The sequence below is a fragment of the Branchiostoma belcheri genome, unplaced genomic scaffold (genome assembly GCF_001625305.1).
Source record: "Branchiostoma belcheri isolate BF01 breed outbred unplaced genomic scaffold, Haploidv18h27 scaffold160, whole genome shotgun sequence".
Taxonomy (NCBI): domain Eukaryota; kingdom Metazoa; phylum Chordata; class Leptocardii; order Amphioxiformes; family Branchiostomatidae; genus Branchiostoma; species Branchiostoma belcheri.
The window spans coordinates 316060-340767 of NW_017803047.1; the positions used below are offsets into that span (position 1 = coordinate 316060).

General features: G+C 37.0%; 3 protein-coding genes across 6 annotated transcripts in view; 2 read left to right on the forward strand and 1 right to left on the reverse strand.

Moving 5' to 3' along the window:
* Positions 1-8197, forward strand: part of LOC109466223 (ras-GEF domain-containing family member 1B-like) — a 95227-nt gene extending 87030 nt beyond the window's left edge. The window contains exons 12-26 of the mRNA XM_019763889.1: positions 144-187; positions 500-593; positions 778-825; positions 1116-1214; positions 1396-1461; positions 1736-1813; positions 3206-3301; positions 4480-4582; positions 4804-4844; positions 4973-5011; positions 5563-5658; positions 6091-6186; positions 6887-6943; positions 7182-7248; positions 8121-8197. Of these exons, the coding sequence (XP_019619448.1) occupies positions 144-187; positions 500-593; positions 778-825; positions 1116-1214; positions 1396-1461; positions 1736-1813; positions 3206-3301; positions 4480-4582; positions 4804-4844; positions 4973-5011; positions 5563-5658; positions 6091-6186; positions 6887-6943; positions 7182-7248; positions 8121-8197 (1101 nt within the window). The remainder of the gene's footprint in view (positions 1-143; positions 188-499; positions 594-777; positions 826-1115; positions 1215-1395; positions 1462-1735; positions 1814-3205; positions 3302-4479; positions 4583-4803; positions 4845-4972; positions 5012-5562; positions 5659-6090; positions 6187-6886; positions 6944-7181; positions 7249-8120) is intronic.
* A 4531-nt stretch (positions 8198-12728) lies between these two features.
* Positions 12729-16903, reverse strand: LOC109466222 (DNA-binding transcriptional regulator BolA-like). Of its 2 annotated transcripts, none has more exons than XM_019763888.1 (7): positions 16810-16903; positions 16013-16113; positions 15297-15347; positions 14950-15001; positions 14358-14422; positions 13684-13752; positions 12729-13293 (listed from the first exon to the last, which is right to left on the reverse strand). In XM_019763888.1, the coding sequence occupies exons 1-7, from the start codon at positions 16817-16819 to the stop codon at positions 13213-13215; spliced, it is 429 nt and encodes a 142-aa protein (XP_019619447.1). In that variant the 5' UTR covers positions 16820-16903; the 3' UTR covers positions 12729-13212. The 2 variants fall into 2 exon arrangements, with proteins under 2 accessions (XP_019619447.1, XP_019619446.1); XM_019763887.1 differs by having other exon boundaries at positions 15297-15350.
* Positions 16904-17149: 246 nt separating this feature from the next.
* LOC109466229 (dynactin subunit 4-like) overlaps positions 17150-24708 on the forward strand; it is an 18142-nt gene continuing 10583 nt past the window's right edge. Inside the window, exons 1-7 of one of the 3 annotated variants that reach the window (XM_019763899.1) lie at positions 17150-17342; positions 18070-18140; positions 18750-18928; positions 19961-20004; positions 20857-20961; positions 21529-21590; positions 22991-23023. In XM_019763899.1, the coding sequence (XP_019619458.1) occupies positions 17193-17342; positions 18070-18140; positions 18750-18928; positions 19961-20004; positions 20857-20961; positions 21529-21590; positions 22991-23023 (644 nt within the window). In that variant the 5' untranslated portion in view covers positions 17150-17192. The remainder of the gene's footprint in view (positions 17343-18069; positions 18141-18749; positions 18929-19960; positions 20005-20856; positions 20962-21528; positions 21591-22990; positions 23024-24708) is intronic. The other 2 variants (XM_019763900.1, XM_019763901.1) reach the window with 2 other exon arrangements.

Here is a 24708-nt window from a genome sequence, read left to right on the forward strand (position 1 = left end):
ATTTTAAATTAGTCTTGTCACAAATATGCAAGGAATTAAAAGAAAATCTTTATTTGTTGTTGCATTGTTGTATTAAGTCTATATTTTTGATGTTTTAATTATTTAATAAACCAAAATGTTGATAATATGTATTCACTTTGCAGGCTGCAGAAGGAAGACTTGGCTCTCACATTGTGCAACTCATTAGGTGAGTGCCACTGGATATTGTGTCATGTAAATCTGGTCGTGTACTGTAAATCTGGTCTCAGCAGCAACTCAGCCACTTTACAAGAGACTGTTTCCAATGGTTGTTCCAGACAGGGTTGGTTAACCAGGTGTAGCCACCATTTTACAAGTATATTATGTAAATGTCATTAAAAAAATCTAGAGGGCAAGTGTTTACAGGTCTCATGCAGTAGTTAAAATTGTGTTTGGTAGTTCATGGTTTCATTGTGCATGTGAAGTTACTGTACCATCATGCATTTTAGCATTCAATTTAACCTGATTTTCTCTTGAACAGTGAGTGGACAGAGGTTTTTGCCTATGACTTTAGAGACGAGAGAATGCTGAAACATCTGAAGGACATCACACAGAGATGTTCCATCATTAACGAGGTAATTATATATATAAGGCTTAACATAACTATCATATCAGTGTAGATGTTAAAAGTGAAAACTACTAGTAGATATTTCATGGAGGTACATGACTTTTGTATAAAGTCTTCAATTTCTTGGTTATAATTTTGTAGATCAAGACCTTGCTATTTTTTTCAATATCATTTCACTTGCTATGTTTCAGAATCAGAGAAAAACTGTGGGGCAGATAATGCAGACACTTGTTAGAAAGGTGAGAAAATGATCTAACAATTAGAAGCTATCTATTATCCTCTCTATGCCATAGCCACTGTGTTACTAATATGATCCACATGTGACGACATGTCTCAGTGTACAAGTAAATATGGAACAAGCTGCAGTTAAGTTTTTTTTAAACCAAATTTAAACAGTATAACAAGGATAGGTCATTTTAACTGGAGAATTGTCCTAAAATGTTCTAAAATTTTGTTTTGTTTTAATTCATTGCTCTAATTTGTGCCATTGAGCATTATTTCATGTCTGTCTACCTTGCCTCCCCTGCAGCTGTCAGTGTTGGATAAGTACGAGCATGTCCTGACCAAAATCAACGCCAACCTGACAGACAGGCTTAGAGTCCTCAAGACTAACCCACATGCAATACAGGTAGGACTTCAGACATAACTGGACTTAAAAACATGATTATGATCTATTCATAAAATAAAACTGCATTGCCGCTTTTCATTGAGCACTCAAAGGAAGTTGTAAGGGTCAGACAGAATGTAACAAAGAGAATAGTATGATAAACTACACAACTGTAGCAATTTAATTTTGATGTTTTTTGCAGAAGGACATCCTTAACGTGTGCAATGATCCTGTAGTGATGGCTCAGCAACTTACACACATAGAGATGGTAAGTTACACTGTCACACTTTCCCCCAGAGTTTACCAAAACGTACAAAATGTAATGTATAGAATGCCTAGAATTTGTAAGAGCTACCACACAATTTGCCTGTATTTTTAAAAACTCAAACATTTCAAAATAGATTCACAAAACTTTTTTGTAACTGAAGGAGAACAAAGGTCTCAGATTTTAAAAGTTATTATTTTGGGGGGACATGTCTTGATCCTAAAACTTGCTTAGCTTGCATGTTATGAATTTTTTGCTATTTGACGTTTGTTTGCAGGAGAGAATCAGCCATATCGGGCCGGAAGAGTTTGTGCAATCCTTCGTGTCCAAGGATGTGGCAGAGTGGGATGAGAGGGTTAGTTATTCTCTTCTTTCTTGTACTTTTCAGTTTTCATAATAATTATACCAGCTTATTAAAAACTGAATAAAGAGACTTTTTTTCTTTTTTCACAGCCAAGTCTTTTATTCAGCCGACGTTTTGGTGACAATCTGTCACCTTCCTCAGGGCAATTGTGACTGGTATAAATGTTGTACATTTGGGAATGCATCTATAGCAGAGACACCTGTGTTGTGCAATGTGAACCAGTCAGAATTGCCCTGAGGAAGGTGACAAACAGTCACCGAAACGTCAGCTAAATAAAAGACTTGGTTGTGAAAAAAAAGTCTCTTTACTCAGTGTCTTACCAACCTGATAAAACTATTCACAGCTTATTAAAAGTTGAACTGTTCTCCAACTCCAAAGAATTTAACTCACTGGAGTTTTCACCCAAATTTCTGAGTTGGAAAACAGTTAAATTTTCACTAATGTATCAATTCACTGACAGATGAAGTTTCATGCTGAGCTACATTTTGTACACCACTAGCATGTCTGTCTAACTAGTCTGTCAAATACTTTTGATTTATGATCATTGACGTCACTCTCTTGTCCATTGACGTAATGTTATGCATAGATCAAACTACTATTGACAGAACAGGACAGATGTATGGTATTTGATGCAGTTATCATAAATTATTAATTCTAAATTCTCTACCTCTCTGTTTTGGCGTTATTCCAACATACAGCATGATTGACATTTGAAAATGAATCATGTTAAAATTGCGACTGAACCCCAATCACAATTTATCATTATTTTCAAATAAGTATTGTTCGCTGGGTTGGTCTGTCTATCCAGAGTATGTTGACAGCACATGGGTGAAGAATGAGTGGTCCCCAAGTCAAAAGATTTTAAATCATGGCTGGTATCCAGAATCCAAAGGTTCTGGGTTGAAATCACTGACAGGCCCCAGTGTTGTGCACCTTAGCATCATGCCATACTTATTGAAAAGGGCAGGGGTCCCTCCCAATGTAAGTGGTTCAAACCTTACAGAGGGCCTGCAAGGGGGGGCCGACAACGCTCTATGCTGAATTCGCAAACCTCTCAATTACGCTTTACGATAAATTACAAGTGGCTACAACGCATTACGTAGAATTAAAACGGCAAATACGCTCTACGCAAAATGCAAAGAGCGGTCTGTCTACGCTCTACGTAGAATTAAAACGGCCGATTACGCTCTACGGAAAAGGGCTTGCGGGGCCCCCTTACAAAACTGACATCTTGAAAAGGTTACATGTATATGGTCACCAGTCCTTCCACAAATGTGGTAAGTGTTAAATGAACAAATGGATGAGCATCATCATCAAATAAAGTGCATGACATTATAAGTGATTTCTTGTTCAAACCTAATATGTTTTTTTTCCCTTTCCCAGACCTTGTTCCAGGACATGAAGAAGACATCTAACCTGGAGGCGTATGTCGAGTGGTTCAACCGGCTGAGCTACATGGTGGCAACAGAAATATGTATGGTGAGGCATGCAGCTTCTCGCAGGGTGTGTTAAGCAACGTTTGTCTTCTGCTGCATGCTGCCCCCCTCCCCACCTCAGAGTCTGTACTGTGGTACAGACATCATGCCCCCCTCCCCAATGTGTCAGTACATAAGTGTAAGCCCTTCCCTTATGGTGAAGTTGTACAGACATGATGCCTGTTCCCCATTTCTGTGCAGACAATTGTACATGTACACTAGAAATACACGTATCTCCTCACTTCTAATTCTGTGTAATTCTGTGTACATGTATATAGGCCTTGGAATACCCCCTTACTACTTTGTAATAAGGAATGACCCCCCCCCCTCCCCATGTACATGTATGTGTACAGGAATGCTACTACAGTAATGCCCCCCTCCCCACACTTTTGTGTAAATGTCCACTTACTAAAGGTAAACAGTAATGCCCTCCCTCCCCTTCACTTCTGTATTGCAGTCGTGCATGCGTACAGGAATGCTACTAGAGGAACGTCCCCATTCTCCACTTCTGTGCAAATGTCTACTAAGTGAACAGGAATGCCCCCCTCCCCCACTTCCGTGTAAATGTGTACATGTATTTACAGGAATGCCCCCCTCCCCCACTTTTCTGTAGATAAACAGTAATGCCACACACACACATACACTTCAGGAATGCACCTTTCTTTCTCACTTCTGTATAATAAAACCAGTCTTTTCTTGAGAATAAATTACATACAGGTACATAGGTCATCCCACAAACATCTGTGCTTTGTAAAGCCAAAGAAAACGTGGAGGGCTCTTGCTTGCTGTACTCCCCTGTAGTTGCATCCTTGGTACTGAAGTGCTATCAAAAAGCCTTGTAGTGTGCCTGCAGCTTTACATGTATGTTAGTCCTTGTGTCTTCCAGAGTCTATGGTATCACTGTTACAAAAATGTGTCTCTGTCCAGTGAATCGTCCAGGAATTACTGCCCCGTGAAATCATGTCCTTGGTACTGAATAGCCTTCCGTTGGAAATTTCTTTGTTTCTGGTACAAATTTAGCCATTTCATGGATAAAAAAACATGGCAAGACCCCTACATACCCCCTCTCACCCACTGATATTGTCAACATTGGTAAGAATTCTCATCATTTTATCTACTCTATAACTTTTTAAACCTCTTTTTCACTGATGGTTAATCTTTAAAATTTCCGTTTGTTTCCAGCCTGTGAAAAAGAAGCACAGAGCACGGGTGATTGAGTTCTTCATTGACGTGGCCCGAGAGTGCTTCAACATTGGGAACTTTAACTCCCTCATGGCAATTATTGGTGAGTATGGGGGTTATAAAAACATTTATGAGCAATTGTCTTCATTTGTGGGTTATTTGTTTTGTTCCAAACACCCAAGAGAGGGCAGTTTAAATAATTGTCACAGTTTGTTTTTTAAAGCAATGTTTGGTGTTTCTACCACCCACCACTACCCCTGAATTGTCTCTAATTTTTCTGTTCTTAATAAAAGTCTTTTGAATACTTCTTTGTTATCTTCATAGCTGGTTTGAACATGAGTCCAGTTGCCAGATTGAAGAAAACAGTAAGTAAAAATCAACAGTATTGACTCCGATTTTGTTCTTTTGATCTTTGACTTAGTGATTTCTTATATTTAGTGTTTTGTCACATGGAAGACTTAAAATGTATCCAATGTCTTCCTTTTTTCTACAGTGGTCTAAGGTGGATACTTGCAAGTTTGACGTTCTGGAGGTAGGCACTTCTTATACATAATGTAAAATTATTGTAATGCACGATGAAGTCAACATCTCTGATGAATTATATTGTTCATGTGATCTTGATCAACTTCCCGAGGATAAGGGAGCTTAGATCATTTCTGCATGACCAATACTCATTTGGAGTAAAATGTCTCAATACAGTAACAGTGCATAGAATCTGCAGTTTTGCCATGACATGCTAGGGGGCAGTGTTAAGAAGATGTTGCAATTGAATTTGAGGAGAAGGGGTGTTTGATTATCATTTTCTTGTTGAATCTCCATATGACATACATGTACATGTAACCTTATCTTGAAAGTTTATCTGTTTTCATTGGTAGAGGTCATTATGAAACAAGTTTGAACTGTAATAACAGTGTATTGCTCATTCCTTGACCAAGACTTGAGTTGTACAGTTGAAAATTTAAGTGAGTCCAATTTTTTGTGTTGGCCATTACAGTTCAAACTTGTTTCATAATGTCCATGTAACATTTCTGTGTAACTCAGACACAGTTATTGAACATTGTTTTTTCCCCATCTTTCCCGCAGCACCAAATGGATCCAACGTCCAACTTCTCCAACTACCGGGCCTCCCTGATGGCTGCACTGCACAGAGCGGCAGGGGCGCACAGTAACAGAGAACGGGTCAGGACTACTTTCATGTTTTTTACATTTGCGCAAATCATATACAACTCTACAGCTGTACAGTAGTAAACTTATTGGAGTCTTGTTTTAAGCAATACTGTAAATCACAATTTTTCGTCAGAGTTTTATTTAGGAAGTGACCGCAAAGAAAACAAATAATTCGCTTCCTTTTTTTTGCACCTACTGCCACCACGAACGTATAGTTTCGTGAACATGTCGATTTTTCTCAGATGAAATTTTGATACTGCAAACATAAAGTGATTTACAGTATCTATGGACAGACGGACAGATTTGATGATTGATTGATTGATTGATTGATTGATTGATTGATTGATTGATTGATTGATTGATTGATTGATTGATTGATTGATTGATTGATTGATTGTCTTTTGTGACTAGTTTTAAAATGTTTTTCATATCTCCCCGTTACAGATTGTCATACCATTCTTCAGCCTGATGGTGAAGGATATCTACTTCCTCAACGAGACATGTAGCAACAAACTTCCCAACGGACACGTCCGTTTTGAGGTAACATTTCAATAATTCCAATATTTTTGGTCAGCTCTTCAAAGGTCATAAGGCCTACATGTAGAAAAAAGAATGTTGTATTTCCTGTTTCAGTCCTAAAAGAATTAGGGTCGGTTATCTTTTATTTCGTTTCTTTTAGACTTTGGTGATCTCTAGTGATCTAACTTGACTATACAGTTGAACAAAACTTGCCTGAGGACACTAATACTGAACACTGTTGTTTGTTATTATTTCATCATTATGATTATTATTATTAGGTAATGGGATGGTTCACTACATTGTATATTGTATGTTTATTGATGAATAAATTAAAAAAAAAATACTGAACACTGTCAAGACAGCCTAACATGCCTGTCCTTGGTGCTGAACACTAACTATGTTTTCATTGTCAGCGTTGGAAAACCTAATGTTTTATCACTCAGGTGTCAGATCATGGAGCTAGAAAAGGTTGATAAGCTTGAAAAATTATGTCCTTTGCTGGGGTCCACCCCAAAAAAAGGCTAGGGTCAGCAGTTTTTGCTAAGGTCATTTGCTCAGTCTGAAACAACATGTTTTCCTTACATAGTGCATTCAATGGTCCTAATAGATAACACCATCACGTCCCCCTAGCTAGAATTCTGTAGATGTTACCAGGTACCTTATTCCTTGTGAAGCTATGATTTCAACTTGTAGTGAAACATGTCTTTTTGTTTGTTAACAGAAATTTTGGCAGCTGGCAAGACAGGTGACCTCCTTTTGCACCTGGCAGCAGGTGGAGGTAAGGAAAAATGTTGTCTCTTTGGACATGTTTACATGTTCTAGAAAAAGACATGATACAAGTACTTGCTTTCAAATTTCTTGTTCTTGCTTGTAAATTTATTCACTGTCCATGCATACAGTACATGTGCTTTCTGTTTTGAACTGAAACCCCCTTGTGTGTATTTAATTTTAATATTAATTTTATTTTAATATAAGATTAGAGTTTTTTTTAACATTTCATCCTTTGCCTACTCCAGTGCCCATTTGAGAGACACCGCAAAGTGCTGAACTACCTTCTGACAGCTCCTGTGTTCTATGAAGACTGTAAGTAGGAAGATTCCATTCACATACATTTTGTGAGTCTTGAGTCTACATAACATCAGCCTACATAATAACTGCACCTGCATGTAAATGAATACAGACCTATGGCTCATGAAACACGTTCATTTGAGAAGCAAGCAAAAGCAAATATTAATATCTTGCAATTGTATGAAGTCACGGTAATGACACCAAAAGAACAATAGTTACAATGTACGAGGCGTTCTGCATTGGTCGCCATGCTCATCATTTACTTTTATTTAATTTAGGCCATGTTGATGTGATTATATGTATGACATCCTCTGGGAACCCCAAAACTGATGCGCGCGTGCGAATAAAAAAAAAGTTTAGCAAAAAAAAAAAGTTGTTTTCATTATGAAATGTACGTGGTTTTGAAGGTTGCACAAATGGCACAGAATATGGTTTGGCGAATAATCTACTCTTCGAATTCATTTCTTTACAGTTTCGTCTTTTTTCGTATGATTTTGGCATTCTACGACATTGGTATAGTTATAATTTATTATTATTTTTTTTGTAACTGACGGTATATTTTTGCTCATTTTGCAACTGTTTTGTACGATTTACAGTATGGTTGAAAACTTTTTTTTTTTGGAAACGGCCGAAAATTCATGCGCGCGCGGATGTCATCCATATAATCAAATCAATATGGCCTTAATTGGATTAGCTGGCAGCAGAAATCAAGACCTGGAAGGATGATTTTTTCAAGATTCAATGTTCCCATACATCAGAAGAGTGTAGTTGTGGTCAGTTGTTCATTGAATAATACCTATCACGTTTGACTACTTTCAGGAACTGGTATATTTTAGTGTTGTTGGTATCATATGGTCTCAAATTTTTACATTTTTCTCCTGTCACAGCTCTGCACCTGGTGTCGTTCGACTGTGAAGGACCTGAAAACCACCTGGAGAAGGAACGGTTCAAGACACTGAAGTAAGGACACCAGGATTGTACAAGACTCTTTCAATTCTTTATTACATGTATAAGTCACCTACAATGATTTTTTCATAGCTGCTCATGACAGGAAAATTCGATCTCATCTGGCTGTAGTTGAAACAACTAGTATTACCTGCCTAACAGACACATTTACAAGACATTACAGTACAGGATTCTTCTGTTATAATCGAAATTTCAATGCCTGCTGTGGGCTTTTTTGCAGTTTGGAATGTTGTAAAACAGTCAATTTCTCAGTCATCGTGATTTAAACCAACTTCAAGTGACTACATTATGCTTTCGACATTATATTTTACAGACTTTCTTTGGTGTCATATGGTCTTTAACTGTTTAACCATACCTGTTTAGTAGTAGCGACTAAGATTGTAAATGAATAAAAGCGACTTAGCGACTAAGATTGTAAATGTGTAAATTATTTGTTTGCTGTATATATATCTGTGGTATCCTTTGACACGTTGAAACTTTCTTCACTTCCAGGAGTCAACTTCTTGACCAGTGATGTTCCCGACACAAGGAGCGACGACATTTTTGTTGGTGTACCAAGTTGTAAATAGTCCTGCAAGTGGTGCACAACAAAACACAAATTTTAAGTTTTTTCCCCGTGATGTACATTAGAAGAGACAAACCAGTGAAGTACGACAGACTGCTGGTCAGCTGGAAGTCATACTGGACATGTTTGAAGCGATCGAAAATCAAGGATTTTTCCAAAATATTCTGACGTTAACTCCAATCCTTTTACTTCATGATTCAAATGGTATTTAAAAAAGAGAACGAATTTGAAGAATTATAAGGATTGTTTAGGATGGATTATTTGAAACTTTGCAAGAGTTATTCATAATTAATTTTTGAAAACAGTAAAATTCAAGGAAGCTCCAAACTTATGATTTGTAATGGGTCTTATGATTAAAATTATGACTTAAAAGTTTGAGAAATGCAGCCATTTACCGAGAGGAAAATAGCTGTGATTTCAGGAGTGATATTTAGTATTTGGAATGACATCTGGATTTTCTCTCTTTTAAACAAAATTATATATTATAAATTGAAAACCATATTAAAGATAAATACTAGACATTACTTTGAACAAAGAATAAATCTGAATGCAAGCACACAAGTCATGTAAATTATTAAATCAAATTGGTAAGAAATATGATGCACTTTGTACAAACCATTTGTTCCTTTTCATGTTTCATATTGGTTATTAAAATCATGTATTTCAAATATTATCATGGTAATTAACATTGTGAAACCAAATCTTCTGAAAGTTGGATGTACTTTAATTTCATGTTGTGTATAATAATAGATTTTAATTGTTCTATAAAGATGTGTACATATTACATTCTATTTGTGTATATTAAGCAAACAAATGTGCCAATAATTGTTGTCTGTTCAATGTATAGTATTATTTCTGTGGAATTCCTTCCTTATTGTACCTGGCATGACTATACAAAATTGTAAATTATGACAGTTACTGTGCAATCGGCCAGTTAATGAAAATGTGACTATGTATTCTATAATATGGACCATAGGGCCTCACCAATTTAATTTCTTGGTTAACGGATTTTTCTAGAAAAATAATGGAGCGGGCGGGCGAAAAAAAATAAAATAAAAACAGGTCTAGGCATCCTATTATGGCCCAAAATGGTATGATAGGAGCCACCAAGTCAACACACCTGGCTGGTTCAAAATTTAAACAATGAATTTTAAACTCTTAATGATACCATTGCATTGAAAGATGGAATGACTGTAACAACTAGGATGAAAAGGACTGTTTTCAACTGTTCAGGGCAAAATATGAGCATTTTGCAGTTGATTCTGAATATTAATTTTTTGGGCAAATCAGAAAAAATGAAGCGGTCGAATCCGTTAACCAAGAAATTAAATTGGTGTGGCCTAGGGAAAAATTGCAAAGTTATGTTTCTGTTTTCTAAAATGACCCTAGCAAAAACCCGGCTACCCTAGATGTGCGTGCTAATGTCATCCATAGAAAATTACTTGCTTTGGCTTATACATGTAATTATTAAATATGGTGTGACCAAGCTTTTGCCAAACCATTCCAGACCCTGTGTCTTCATAATCAACTTTGTACATACTTAGGGATACTAAGTAACAATGCAAAATAAATCAATGCACTTATCACTATAAACCTGGAGTGGGGAAAGGTTGGGGTCAATGTTGACTGATGCGCAGAGGGAACCTATATGTAAAGTATAATGTATTACACAAACACAAAACCATGCATGTTGTGTATAATTACATAATAGTATACAATGTATACATCGATAGTTGATGCTATAGCTAGATACCAGGATTTTACAACAGTGAAGTACTTACGGTGGAGTTGTATTAAATTCAGATTGTGAAAGGCTTTTATGAATTAACATACTGAAAATTCTACTTTCTACTAAGTGAAAGTGTACTCTGCTGTCAAATTGAGTGTGTAATATTTGTGGGTGAAAAATCTGACATCTATAAAATTAAAGGATTGTCTTTGAAGGGACAGACTGAGCATAGTGTAACATAAAACTGGTAAACATGACTGTTGGGCTTGAAATCAGCTTTACCTTTTAAAGGTACCTACAACATGTACAAATCATGACCATTTTAGACAATGAAAAATTAAACCAACAGCATTTTGTTACAGTAATGCCAGGAAAATCAATTTCGAAAAACTGTTTGATGTAAATTCTATGCCTAGATCATGTCTTCCTGTCACTCCAAAGTACTGTGCCAAGTATGTCAAATCTTGTACTCTTTGAACATCTTTGTATAGCTACTGGCAAATGCTTCTACTGGCTGTCAGAAAAGTGAAAGAAATTGTTAATTTGCAGTTGTGTCAGACAGAACTAGACCAGGTGTACTTTGCTTAGAAATCATGTGGCTACACTGTGTATGTACATGTATATACATTATATTCCCTTTAGTCATAGACTACCCGTAATCTTTAGTCGACTCAACTTTTCAAGGAATTGTATACGTTTAAGCTTAAAGTGGCCTTTGTGTAGCTTTGAACAGCTTTGATACCCATCTTGGTGCAATGTAATTCATTGTAAAATCATCTTGTTCATGTCTACTTTGGTTTATAGGACACCACAAGTTCTTACCCAGAAAATCACACTGTAGAATTTCTTAAAGGTTGTCCAAGAATGAAAAAAATGCACATCGTGCCATTTTTACTGTGGTTGTAAAATGATGATCGACTGTACTGAACTGCATATAGAAGACATAAAATGTCCTGTTTTTGTAAAGGGGTCTCCATTTTCTAGAAACTCTCACGTACGATTTAGATCGGATGAAGGACATTTATTAGGCACAGATACTTCAGTGTAATACACAGTCTATAGGTGGTCTGTCGTTTCATCTGTAAAAGTGCACTGTAGCCAAGGAAGGAATCCGAATGTACAGCAAATTTTACACTGCCTTGTGTATGAATGTGTATCAGTGAATGAGGTTCTGTGTATGATGTATTCACACAGATGTATTGCAGATAAAATGACTGTGATATAATTACAATTATGATAATTGTAACTAAGAAGTGACTGTGAATACAAATAAAAGTGGAATATACACAATTGTTTATATGCTATTCTCTTCCTGGCATTTTCATCAAGTAATCGCATATAAGGTGTCGCACTTTCATTTTGTAAAGCAATTATGTGAAATCTATCAAATCTACTTTCTACATTGTAGTCATAGTATTACTAAGAATCATTCAAGAGGCTGTTGTAGCATTCTTTCGACTTTTATCTCTTAGGAAGTACTATAAAAAGCGCTCTATACACCCAATAGTGAAAAATAGTTACTGAAATATACATTACCACATCAGGTAAAACACAGATATCAAAATTTGTTTTTGTTAGCCTTACGTGCTAAACCTTAAACATACGTCCAAACACACAGTGTGATATATCTTGCTAACTACATACAACATGCATTAAATTTTGCTTGAAAATGACGTCGCGGATATAGAGTGCTTTATGTGTCATGTCTGGTTTGCACATGATGCATTCCTGACTTGACGTTGATGAGCAAACATGTACATGTATGTACTGAACGATGAAGTTGTATGTTGTTTAAGATTTACAGATGAGCGCGCAGGGACGGCATGAAGTCCCCTAAGACAGCGCGGTTGGCTGATCCAACAATCAGAACAAATGCAGTTTACTAGATGTAAATTGACATTTGTCATAGCTTGCTCACAAAACAATCTGAAAAATCATAACCACGTGTAGCGGTCCTTTAAGAAATCGATCATCCGCCATCACTGATGAACACGTTACTGTAGTGGAAGTTGCTCGTTGGCAGGTCAGAACACGTAACTGTTACAAGTACCTTACCTGATGTCATTCATTTGCAAACAACTTAAGCACCTTGTGTTTCAATTACATGTATTATTGTTGTGCTTGAAGTCAGTCAAAGAAGCAAACTTGCATCTGTTTTCTACTGAGAGACATCATTGTTTATTTCATAAAAATGTATATACATGTATTGTACAATGTAGATACTAGTAGTGACTTACTCTTACCTTTTTACGTACATGGGCAAATTTCTGTATCGATGAACGGCTCACTAGTCTTCAACCGACGACATATCATCTACTATATGGTGACCTACTTTCACTAGTGGCTAATGGCCTGGGTGGGCTGACAGTACTCCCAGCATGTGATACTGATTCAGTAGTAAAACACTCTTTGACGTTAACGTTATATTTTCTATATCATGTCATATGGTGAAAACATTACGACAGCTATTCTCTGTGCAAAAGGAACAAAGGCCTTAACTTCTCGGTCCAAAGACCACATGGCCGAAGGCTACCTTAAAAGCAATTCCCTAGGGAATGCATTTGTGATTGAAATTCTTTCAAAGCTATCATTACGGTAGTACATGTATGTACACAAATGCCTTGGCCCCATGAGGCATCGCCAAAAATTGGCCTGAAGTAATGGATGCTGAAGAAAACCCTGGAGTAGAATTCTAATAATTTTGGTTTGCTGAAGCCGGTCACTGCCCCATACCACCTCTACACGCTGGAGACTTGGACACTTTGCCTCCAGAGTCTTCCCACTGTTTTGGTGTTTTTGCCTGGAAATAACAATCAACAGAAATAACAATTAACAGAACTGATAAGTGTTATTAGTTCAACATGTCAAGCTGAAAATACATCTACATAGCCAATATCTGGCAGCACAATAAAAGAGTCTTGATGAAATACACTGGTACATGTAATTACGTAAGTTGCAATGCAAGTAATACAAAGTTAATCTTCTGTCCCAAATTTTATCCATTGACTTCTTAAAACTCATATACTTTTGTACAAAAGTTCAATTAGTGTGGCAAAAGACAATGGAGAAAGCAGAAAAGTGCATCTGAAAGCATATTGGTGGTGCAGTGTCAACTGAAACTGTGCTTCTTATCTCAAACACTAGGTGGCACTTTTGAGCAAGGAGCAGGGACTACATGTAGTAACCTCACCATGATAGAGAGTGCATGGACAGGCCCCTCTAGCTCCTCCTGTAGCACGCCATTCACCATTCTGTGTCGCTGGAAGGAAGTACATTTTGTACAGTCAACTCACAGTCAGTCAAAGCTTGATGCTGAGGAACAGTGAGCTTGTAATACTCGCTGACAGATTGAGATGAATTTCGATTGATGTTGTTTCTATCCCAGATTCTAAGGTCACACCAATTTAATTTCTTGGTTCTCGGATTTTTTCAGAAAAAAATCTTAAGCAACAGGGTGAAAAAAAAACAGGTCTAGGCAGCCTATTATAGCCCCAAATGCTATGATAGGAGCCATGAAGTCAACACAAAAGGCTGGGTTGATATTCAAACAATGAAGTTTGAACTTTTAATCAAACCACTGCATTAATAGATGGAAAAACTGTAACAACTAGGAAACTGTTGGGGACATAATATAATCATTTTTTAGTTGATTCAGAACCAGAACCTTTTTTTTTGCAAATCAGAAAAAAAATGAAGAGGCGCATCCGAGAGCCAACAAATTAAATTGGTGTGGCCTAACAAAGCTATACATGTAAGTAATACTACTGAATACTAAGTGTTTAAACCTTTGTCAGCTACTGAGTACACTGTATGCTGTGAAGATGATCCTGCCTTCTTTTGTCTAATGATTAGAATGATTTTTACCTTTATAATGGCCTCGTTATCAAACTTGTCAGAGACCACCACCACCTTGAAATGTGTTTCTGAACCTGTAGTGATAAAAAAAAAGATGATGATACAAGCAAATCAAACTCACCATGAAAGTTGAAAGAGTTTGTAGTGTCTGGTGGTTTGAAAGAGAGAATTTTTGATTGACTTATAAAGAAGACATTAGTATATTCATCCGAGAATAGTTTCATCAGGTTGGTAAGACACTGAGTGAAGAGACTCTTTTTTCACAACCAAGTCTTTTATTCAGCCAACGTTGCAATGTGAACCAGTCAGAATTGCCCTGAGGAAGGTGAGAGACTGTCACCGAAATGTCGGCTGCATAAAAGACTTGGTTGTGTAAAAGAATCTCTTCACTTGGTGGAAAAAAGAAGATTTGGGTATTAGGACTACCTTATCTAGAAAATACTTGTAATTAGAGAGAAAGGGTAAAAATTTCTTCAAAAGGTACCAGAAATTTGTGACAAAAATTAACAAGGATGAAATTATCTAAAGAGAAAATAACCCTTGCATTCTCCATCTTAGCTTTCTAAATAGGAAAAAAACAGACCTATTTCTTCACACTTACCAGGTGGTACACAGTGCATGTAGCTCTCATTGATGACATCTAGGTGGGAAGGCTGTAAGATAACACAAAGAGAGAACAATTACTTGCAAATTTACAGATGTGTTTAACTTAATCATAAATGTAGGCTAGAAGTGCTGAAAGTACAAGTTGGAAACAACATAGTCACATCAACAACTTTTGGCCTGCTACAAAATCTCTGCAAGCAGAAACAGAAAAGTAACAAGAGAAGAGATGGTTCTTACATTGACTCTTAGTACTACAACATGTAAAATGCCACATGGTTATATGATATAATAATCATTTATATATAATAATATGTATGATTAACAATAGAATGACCTGCCAACCTGGAAATGCTGACTCAGCTTTTCTCTGATGACCGACTCGACTGGACCTGGCTGCTGTGGAACATGACAAAGAAATGTTTTCACAAACTTTCAAGAATATTTCAATAATACACTGTACATGTAACAATTACATAAAATTTGCCTACATGTATTTCAATTTCAATGTGTCAACCACATTTTAATTTCAGAATATTTTTACCGAAAGGAACTGTGAGAGGATTTCGAGAACACTTTCACTAAAAAGCACTGTATGGGGGTTTGAGCACTGTTTGTGAATAAGTGTGTGACAATAATATCCCTCTTTTACTGATATTTTCATGGTCATTGCTCTGCAGAGCTAACCCAACTAGTTCCACCACTCAGAACTTTTAAGCGTTCCACTAGGTTCTCCACTAGCTCACACAACTTCACCGTTCAAATTCCTTGTTCAAAATCTTTTTACAGTGACAGTTTCTTTCCCCGTACGGCCAAGCTTTGGAATTCCCTCCCTGACAAGTGTTTCAAACCAACCTACAATCTACAGGCTTTCAAATCAAATGTTCACCGACATCTCTTGACATAGCCATGTTTCTCTCATCTTTCTAGTTCAATGCCGAGAAGTGGCCGTATAGGCATTGCATTGAACCATTCTGTTAAAAAAATCTATGGCCTGGTGTTCAAGCTACTACATGTAGTATTACCAACGTACATATTCATTATGTCAGTAAACACCTTACCTTTTCTGCAGTAGACATAGTTCCTGCTGACCTGGTACTAGTAGTTAGACTGAGGAGATGACCTCTGTAAGCTGTGACTACTCTACAAGCCTGCTTCACTCCTACATGTAGGGAGAGAGAAAAATATATCATACTTCAAACTTCATCTATAACTTAATATACTACAGGTGGTTCTAAGTAAAATCATTCTTCTCTAGGTAGAGTGTAACATCTGTGTCCATAATATCACCAGGGTCCATAATATCACCAATTTGAGAAATACTAGTAGTGTGCTTAAAGATATTTTTACTGCAACATACCCTAGGTATGTACATTTGAGGTGTGCAGGAGTGCATACCAAAAGTATGTTGCAGTAAAAATATCTTTAAGCACACTGTTTCTCAAGGTGGTGATATTATGGACCCTGGTGATATTATGGACACAGATGTTAGCTATTTATCAAAATTTGTTGTAAACAAACAGTATACTTTATAGTATGCTGTAGCTGTGACTGCTGTGTACAGTGACTTTTATTGTTTTAACGTTAAGTATTTAAAATGTTAAACAGTGATTTAAGAATCTGGCAAAACTATATCACGGATGTAGCAAATGTAGATGTAGTAAAATGTCATTTGAATTTTCTACTGTCAGGTATTAGAATACGTGCTTACAGGCAAAGCAAATAGTATACACATTTTGGTGTGTGTGTTGTGCGTGTGTGTGGGGGGGGGGGGCAACTATAACCTACGTCCACAGAACTGTCCCTTTTTTCCCGCAAAGCTTTCCGAAAAACGCATAAATACGAAGTGACAACTTACCGACATTCATTTAGAAACAGCTACCTCAGAACTTGTGCACCGCTCCCTCACAAAACAAGTATCTTTTCGTCACAAATTTGTTACAAAATTACGCAAACAACCTTCCAACTTTTTTTGTCCGGACAGCTAACCTTTGACCTTACAAAGACTATGCTACTCACCCAGAGAGGGGTGTTCGATAATTTACTTTAATAAACACATTATTCCGACTTGTAAAAAATTATAAGGACATAAACTAGTGATAAAAATATACATTTATGAAGAAATAGATGTTTTTGTGTGTCTTAGAACCAAATTTTTGTTGATAGTGACGAAATAGATTGACATTATCCCTATAATTCTTGGTTATTGGTTTATTCCTTGTCCGAGTTAGAAAATCCAAGATGGAGTCGATCCAGAGAGTGGGAGCGGCCGGTATGTTAGAAAACCATCGCGTTTTGTACAAGTGTAAGGACTACAGACTGCCTCTGTGTGAGCTGTACTTCTGCAGGCACTGCCTCAAGCTCCGATCCAAGGACTGCGTGTCGCATGAGGTGAGCATGGGTTCGATTCCCGCTGTGCAAATGTGAAGGAAAATTTTTTGGCTCTTTCAGATCATGTTCAGATAGATGACGTCATTTTCAGACGTTGCAGCAACTTGATTTTGCGATATTAACAGACATCTTTATCCATCGCGTATGTGACATTTCAGTCATAATTTTAACACTACTTGTACGTATGCTGTTTATCAAAATTTTCTACGTTTGACGATAAAATATTATATTATAAAATGTAGAACTTGCCCCTCCCCTTCGAATTCCTAGAGGCATTCTGATCATAAAATCAACTGGAAATTATAGGGAACCAAGCTGCAAGATTCTGTATGAAAGGGTTGCTAGTGTCACGGAAATGAAAACAAACATACAGTGGGTGTCACTGGAACTTAGTGGGAGACAGGCAAAAAATATTCAGACTACTGGTATATGCATGATTTGCAAAATAACTTATAAATCGTGCCAAATACAAATTATGATTGTACTACAATGTAGGTAACTACCTAATACAAGCTCAAAAAGTTTAAGAACAAGAAAGTCTTGCCTTCAAGTATTAGTACCTACCAGAGTTTTCAATCAAGGATTTAGGTGTTCAAAAACTAGAACTTCCTAGAACTATTGTATTTGTAGAGTGGAACTTGCTGCCACCAAGAACAGTGTCTAGAAATTAGATGTGCAAAGGCTAGTTATGTAGGTTTAAACAAGTTGTGCTTTTGTGTTTCCCCAGGTTGACTCCCACTACTGTCCCAACTGTATGGAGAACATGCCGTCAGCCGAGGCCAAACTCAAGAAAAACAGGTGCATTTCTAGTTTTATTTCAAACTTACAAGTTACATATTATTATTATTCAGGACATGAAAGCTATCTATTAGCTTGTGTCAAATTGATATAGTTCAAATAGAATGCTTCCACGGGTGGTAGTACAGGCTCGGTAGTTCACATTCTGATACTGAGACAGGAGACTATGAATTAATTTTACTATTATCAGTCCTTTTGTGTTTCTCTGGGTACCAGTCAGTGTGCAAAATACCTGGTTGCCCAGTTGCCCCAGGCAACCAAATTTTACTTGGGGCAACCTACTTTTGAACCTAGGTAGCCCAGTGTGCTACCTGAATTTTAAGAATGCCCCCTTCCCCCACGAAATCATGCCCACTTGGCTTGCACCACTGTATCCGGCAGATGTTTTTTAATTTTAGGTATTAATGGCTATTACTAGTGTAAGGCACAGAAGTAGAACCCCCCCGGGTTAGATACGGAACTTACACTAGTATCAGTTAACTAAAGGCTGTTAGAAATATTGTCAATATATGTAACATTACTTAATTTGAACAAAGTAGTAACTTATAGGTGGGGCAACCTAAATTTCTCATGGGCAACCAAATTTTTTACTTCTTCCCCCGTTTCCAGATGTGCAAACTGTTTTGACTGCCCGTCCTGTAAGCACACCCTGTCCACACGTGCCACCAGTGTGCTGGTCCCGAGCGCTGACGATCCCAACAAGGCCGTGGCCAAGAAGGCGTACTACCTGGCCTGTGCCTTCTGCCGCTGGACATCACGAGACATCGGCCTGAAGGACCAGTCTGTTGGTAAGTACCAAGGACCACAAAGAGCCTCATGTACAAATGTATATGTGTGGCGTTGGGTGGTGTAGTGGTTAGAGCAATCGACTATGAAGTGGGGAGACCCGGGTTCGATTCCAAGTCGTACCCGGGACATGTCTGGACATGCGCCCCAACGTTGTGTCCTTGGGAAAGGCACTTTACACGACTTTCCTCACTCCACCCAGGTGTGAATGGGTACCTAACTTCGGTTGGGGAAAGTCGTATTGAGGTCACCTTGTGGCGCCGAATGGCAGCCGCACAGACCCTTGCGACAGTTCCACAAAAAATAATTGTGGAACAAATATGTGTATCGTGTGTATTATTTGATTGTTGTAATTGTTGTGATTTGTATTGATTATCATGTGATACCCTGCATCAATTCAGCCATATAAAGGCTGCGACTGCACGGGTACTGTTTGGACAAAAGAAAATCTTTAAAAAAAATATATATATAACAGTATATTCAGGGCTAGAAACACTGGGTGGTGCACCCAAATTAAGAGTTGTGCACCCAATTTTTTTCTGTGGGTGCACCAGTGCATCTAAATATTTTTGTAGGTTTACATATGTAAAGGCATTAAATGTATAGTAGTACAGTAGATTCTTATATTCTAAGTGGCAGGAAAATGATAAAATAATTATAGTACATGTAGTGCTTTTAGTACTAACATTGTACTAAATATCTTGTGCACCCAAAAAATTTTGTGTGCACCCAATTTTATCGATTGGGTGCACCAGTACACCTATTCCCAAAAATGAAATTCGAGTCCTTTAAGTATTCACACATGTAATAATTCACGGAAAAATTGGAAAGATGATTTGTTTAGGGTACTGGTGGGTACTGGGCATTTTGATTTTATCAGGTCCAAGTCCAGATCCAAGTCAAAAGGATTAGGTCCAAGTCTAAACATGAACTAGATTATATGCATACCAGTAGTATTACAGTAAAAGTTCTGTATATCAATCACTCCTATTCTTTGTTACAAATTGCTGAGTAATATTTTGTTTGTCTCACAGCCAGTGGAGGATGGGAAGAACAGGAGAATCCCAATGCAAAAAGGGTAAGTGAATAATTAGTTGTGTAAGGTAAAGAGGTGAAAGTCTTCCCTAACGTTTTCAATCCATCTCTGTCTTGGTCGACCTTGTGGATTTTGGCCTTCCAAGACCCACAGTCAACAACAAAATGACACTTATCCTCACATTATGTAACTTACAAAATGGGCAATTTCTTTGCTTAATGTAGATGTTATCCAGGGTTCTAGCCAATATGACAGTCCGTTTTTCGGACGGTCATATTGGCTAGACGGTCATCATTTGACGGAAATTTGCTGTTCGTGACGGACAAAAATTTTGCTCATTCAGTCATATAATTTTTTTTCTTGAAGAAAAATCCAGGCATGTAAACTGTCAATATATGGTAATTTTTCACCAAAAGAGCTTCTACATGCAAATTTTGTCCCTCAAACTGCAGAAGATGGCGTTTTTGAATCAGAGGGTCAAGATTTTGACATTTTCCTGGGGGAGCATGCCCCCAGACCCCCTAGAATTGTCACGGCGCTCAACATGTGGCTTGACAGAAAAGATTTTCATTCTAGCTAGAACCCTGATGTTACCAGCACGTCGGCAGAACGTACTGCACCTGCGCGAAACCCGTAATGTATTGTACATAGCATTTCGGCAGAATGTCTCATATAAGGTTGTATTCGCTCATATAAGGTTAGCATTTCGACAGTAGTTTCCAAATGTTGTGTCTGAAAGAATATCCTCTGCAACAGGCAAAATTCTGATGCAACGTTGACCAAAAACCCAACGAAAAACGCGAAAATACGGGGTTCTGCGCAGGCGCAGTACGTTCTGCCGACGTGCTGATGTTACCAGTCTAATTTTCACACATTTCCTCTGTTTGTGAGCAGATCTCAGAGCTAGTGGAGTATTACAAACAGGTGGCACAGAAGGAGAAGGCAGACAGGGAGAGGAAGAAATATGCCAAGAGCAGGATCCGACTTCTGGGCATGTCTGTAAGTCATGGTAACAACGTAGGAACTAACACACACATATGCCTAAAAGATTACTGCAAAGAAATGTCTTCAATAGAAACATCTGTAAAGATACATTTGTGAAGAAACCATTTAGCTATCTTGTTGCTTTGGGCTTATCCATGAATCTTGTTTGTATAAGAAAGACTTTTTGTCATTTTTTGATGTGATGTCATTTTTGGAATTTATAGAGACTGTAGATATCTTTGAATGATATGTTTGTCCTTTCAAGTTGTAAATGCACATTGCAACACAGTTTTGCTGCCTTGTTAATTAGTTACAGTACAAAACAAGAGAACTAAAACCATTCTTAATGGAAATTCTAGGCCTAATTTCACAGATTTTACTATTTTACTTTAAATTTTTAGGAAAAAAAATTAAGTGTCAAAGCTGGGAACTTATTGTTGTAACTTCTATACATGTATCCACTATCACTGTAGGGTTCTATACAATGTACATTGTACATTTGTACATGTATGTAAATTGTATGTATCCACTATCATTGTAGGGTTCTATACATGTACATGTATGTGTCCACTATCATTGTAGGGTAAATATGCTTCTCAAAGTGCCCGCCGCCATGCCTCCCTCACTTCTATGCAGAACCTGAGGTAAGTAGACAGGCATGTCGCCATCTGTACAATGACTGGTATTGCATGGTGCATGCAAAATGCATTGGTCACACCTAACTGCTATACATGTAGGCATGCTGCATGAAGTTGGTGTTGCTGGCTACATTGTCTGCAATTTCAAATGCATTGGTGAGATGTAACATTTAAAAGCAGCACTGTGGTGTCACTATTAACAATTGATGTGTTTTTCCAATCTAACATTGCTAACTCTCCTTGCGCATATGGGATTGATAAACTTACATGTGGGTGTACATTATGTATGGAAGCCTTAATAATTTAGTAAATCATGACATACTAATACTTACTACGCTAACATTTTTGGTATTTAGTATAATTACTATCACTTGTATCAGAATTTTAAGTGTGTCATCATATGAATATCGTCTTGGAAAATAGCGTAGTTTTTCCAAGCATTTTCATGATGTATATAAACTTTAAGTACAATGTATATTTTTTTTATTTAAAAAGAGCACAGGGTAGTTGTCCAAGTAATGCTTGGTGCTATTTACTTTGTTAACTATAGGTATGTGAATGAGGCATTATTAAACTTGCATGAAAATGATACTCAGTTCAAGTTATGATCATTAAAATCTCTTTGATGTGATTGCAAATGCATTAATAAATGCAATATGTTAAAACAGTTTTATCACAAAATACCTCAACCATGTAACTGTAAGTTGAATGTGCCTTGCTTCAATCCTATGTCTGCATGAACTGTTCATAACTGAATGCAAGACTGTTTGATCATAATCAAATTGAATGGAAAATTCAATAAATCTAATCAATCATTAATCCTTGATAATTGTATGAAGTCTGACGTATCAAAAATAATCGTAATCAGTTACACAATCACAATCCTCATCTACAGTAGTCAATGTTAAAAGAAAATCATGACAAATTTACTAAAAAAATTCTCACATTGTTAGAAGCTTGAGCATGGCACGTGTAGTGATGCATACCGGTTCACTGAACTTGGATCCGAACTTGTAAGAATGTTTAGGTTCAAGTAAAAAAAACCCTAAAAGTCAAGAACCGAGTCCGGACTTATTACCTTAAAAGACCATTTCACATACCCCTTTTCTTTCCAAAAAACCTAAAACCTTCCATAAATTGCACAATCTTTGCTGCAAAATGAAGAAAACATTGCCATCGGGCATCGTCAAGTACCATGTTATGTGGCCAAAGTTTCACCCAGACAACATTGCAAGGTTGCCAACATGCAATTTTGTATATGTCATGGGTTTAGGTCCGGACTTACAAGTCCGGAACTGAACCTAAACCTCTGGACTTGAATCCGGACCTGAACCTAAAATTGAGTTTAGGTATGCATCACTAGGCACGTGTTGACCGTGACATTGAACTATATTTGCTTGTTTCAGAATCAGCGCCCCAGACGCTGACACAATGTCACTGTAAGAATCAAATTTGTATACTGTTGTGGACTTTTTTTCTTCACATCATTTTTTGGTACAAATAAAACAAAATTAGAAAGTTAGTAAATCGTATCCTTGTACATGTCCAGAAGAGGGAATGGCAACAGTTTTTTCTCCGGTGTTGGAAAATTTGGGATGCTCCTACTGTTAGGCCACACCAATTTAATTTCTTGGTTACTGGATTTTTCTAGAAAAATAATGGAGCAGGCGGGCGAAAAAAAACAGGCCTAGGCATCCTATTATGGCCCAAAATGGTACAATAGGAGCCATGAAGTCAACACACCAGGCTGGTTCAAAATTTAAACAATGAATTTTGAACTTTTGATAATACCATTGCATTAAAAGATGGAATAACTGTAACAACTAGGAAGAAAAGGACTGTTTTCAACTGTGCAGGTCACAATAAGAGCATTTTGCAGTTGATTTTTAATTTTTTTTGCAAATCAGAAAAAAATGAGGCGGCGATTCCGTTAACCAAGTAATTAAATTGGTGTGGCCTTATCTAATGGTGTTAAGTTATTGAATCATTAACTTGGTTATTGACAAGGGATTTCTTCATTAAAGAATTGATGCTTTCGCCTTCTATGGACATGTCACAAGAATAGTATTGCCTGCTTTAAAAAAAAGTTGTAGATTTTGAGATTTTTGCTTGCGTTTAAAAGACACTGCAGAATGTGTGAATTAGTCACATTATTTTTCATCAGTTTCATCATAAATCGTGCCCTAAATGCAATGTTTTATATTACATGTACATTAAATATTAAGTAAAATTTTTCGTTAAAGTTTTCGTTAAGTTTAAAGAGTTTTAACTCTGTCATGGCTACAATTATAAAAAAAAAAAAGATAAATAGATAACAATAGATAGAATATTCTCAAGTTATATTCAAAGTATGGCCATCTTTTTACATCATCCAAAACGCCTCATTTTACTTGTAGCATTATGTAGTAATAGGCACTGAACTACAGACATAATTATTTCAGCTAGAGTAGAGGTAATGTCAGCTAGAGTAGATATTGTAATGAAAGTTCATTTGTACATGTACAAACTGTATGTGTTCAAATTGGTAGTTACATGTATAAAGTTAAAACATTTGATCCAACACAAAGAATTGTTCTCACCTAGAGCTTTGACTAGTCACTCTGGTCTTCTTCAATAGACTGACCCAGTGAGACTTGTCATGTGGCTTTTCTGATCTGAAGTGTGATGTCAACACTGGCCAGCATCATGTACCAGATACCTTTGACCCAGTGTTGACATCACACTTCAGAGCAGGGCCCGAAATTCATTTTTGGGAATAGGTGCACTGGTGTACCCAACCTAAAAAATTAGGTGCACAAAAAAATTTTTGGGTTCACCATATAAAACAAAACATAACTAGAAAGGCCAATATTTGCTTTGGGGCAAATACAGCGATGGGTTCACCACATTTTACGACATGGCAGGGAAAGAATGAGAAACACAAGGGAAAACAATGATTTACATTGATATAACTATAATATGAAGTAAAATACAACTAAAACAACAGTTGGATAGCTATTCCCTACTTTATTGGTTAGGATTTTTAATTGCATAATGCAAACTGTTGATTTTTCAAAATAAAAAAAAACGTACCATGCCCGCCATTCCTAACTAGCTGGAGGCAGGAAAGGACTTGTAAATAACC

What these genes read in the sequence shown, in the direction of transcription:
- LOC109466222 (XM_019763887.1), bottom strand. An exon ending in AGCTGAGTCAGCATTTCCAG is followed by an intron (nt 15,002 to 15,296) that starts GTTGGCAGGTCA and finishes GTTATCTTACAG; the next exon opens with CCTTCCCACCTAGATGTCAT. An exon ending in ATAACGAGGCCATTATAAAG is followed by an intron (nt 13,753 to 14,357) that starts GTAAAAATCATT and finishes ACTTCCTTCCAG; the next exon opens with CGACACAGAATGGTGAATGG.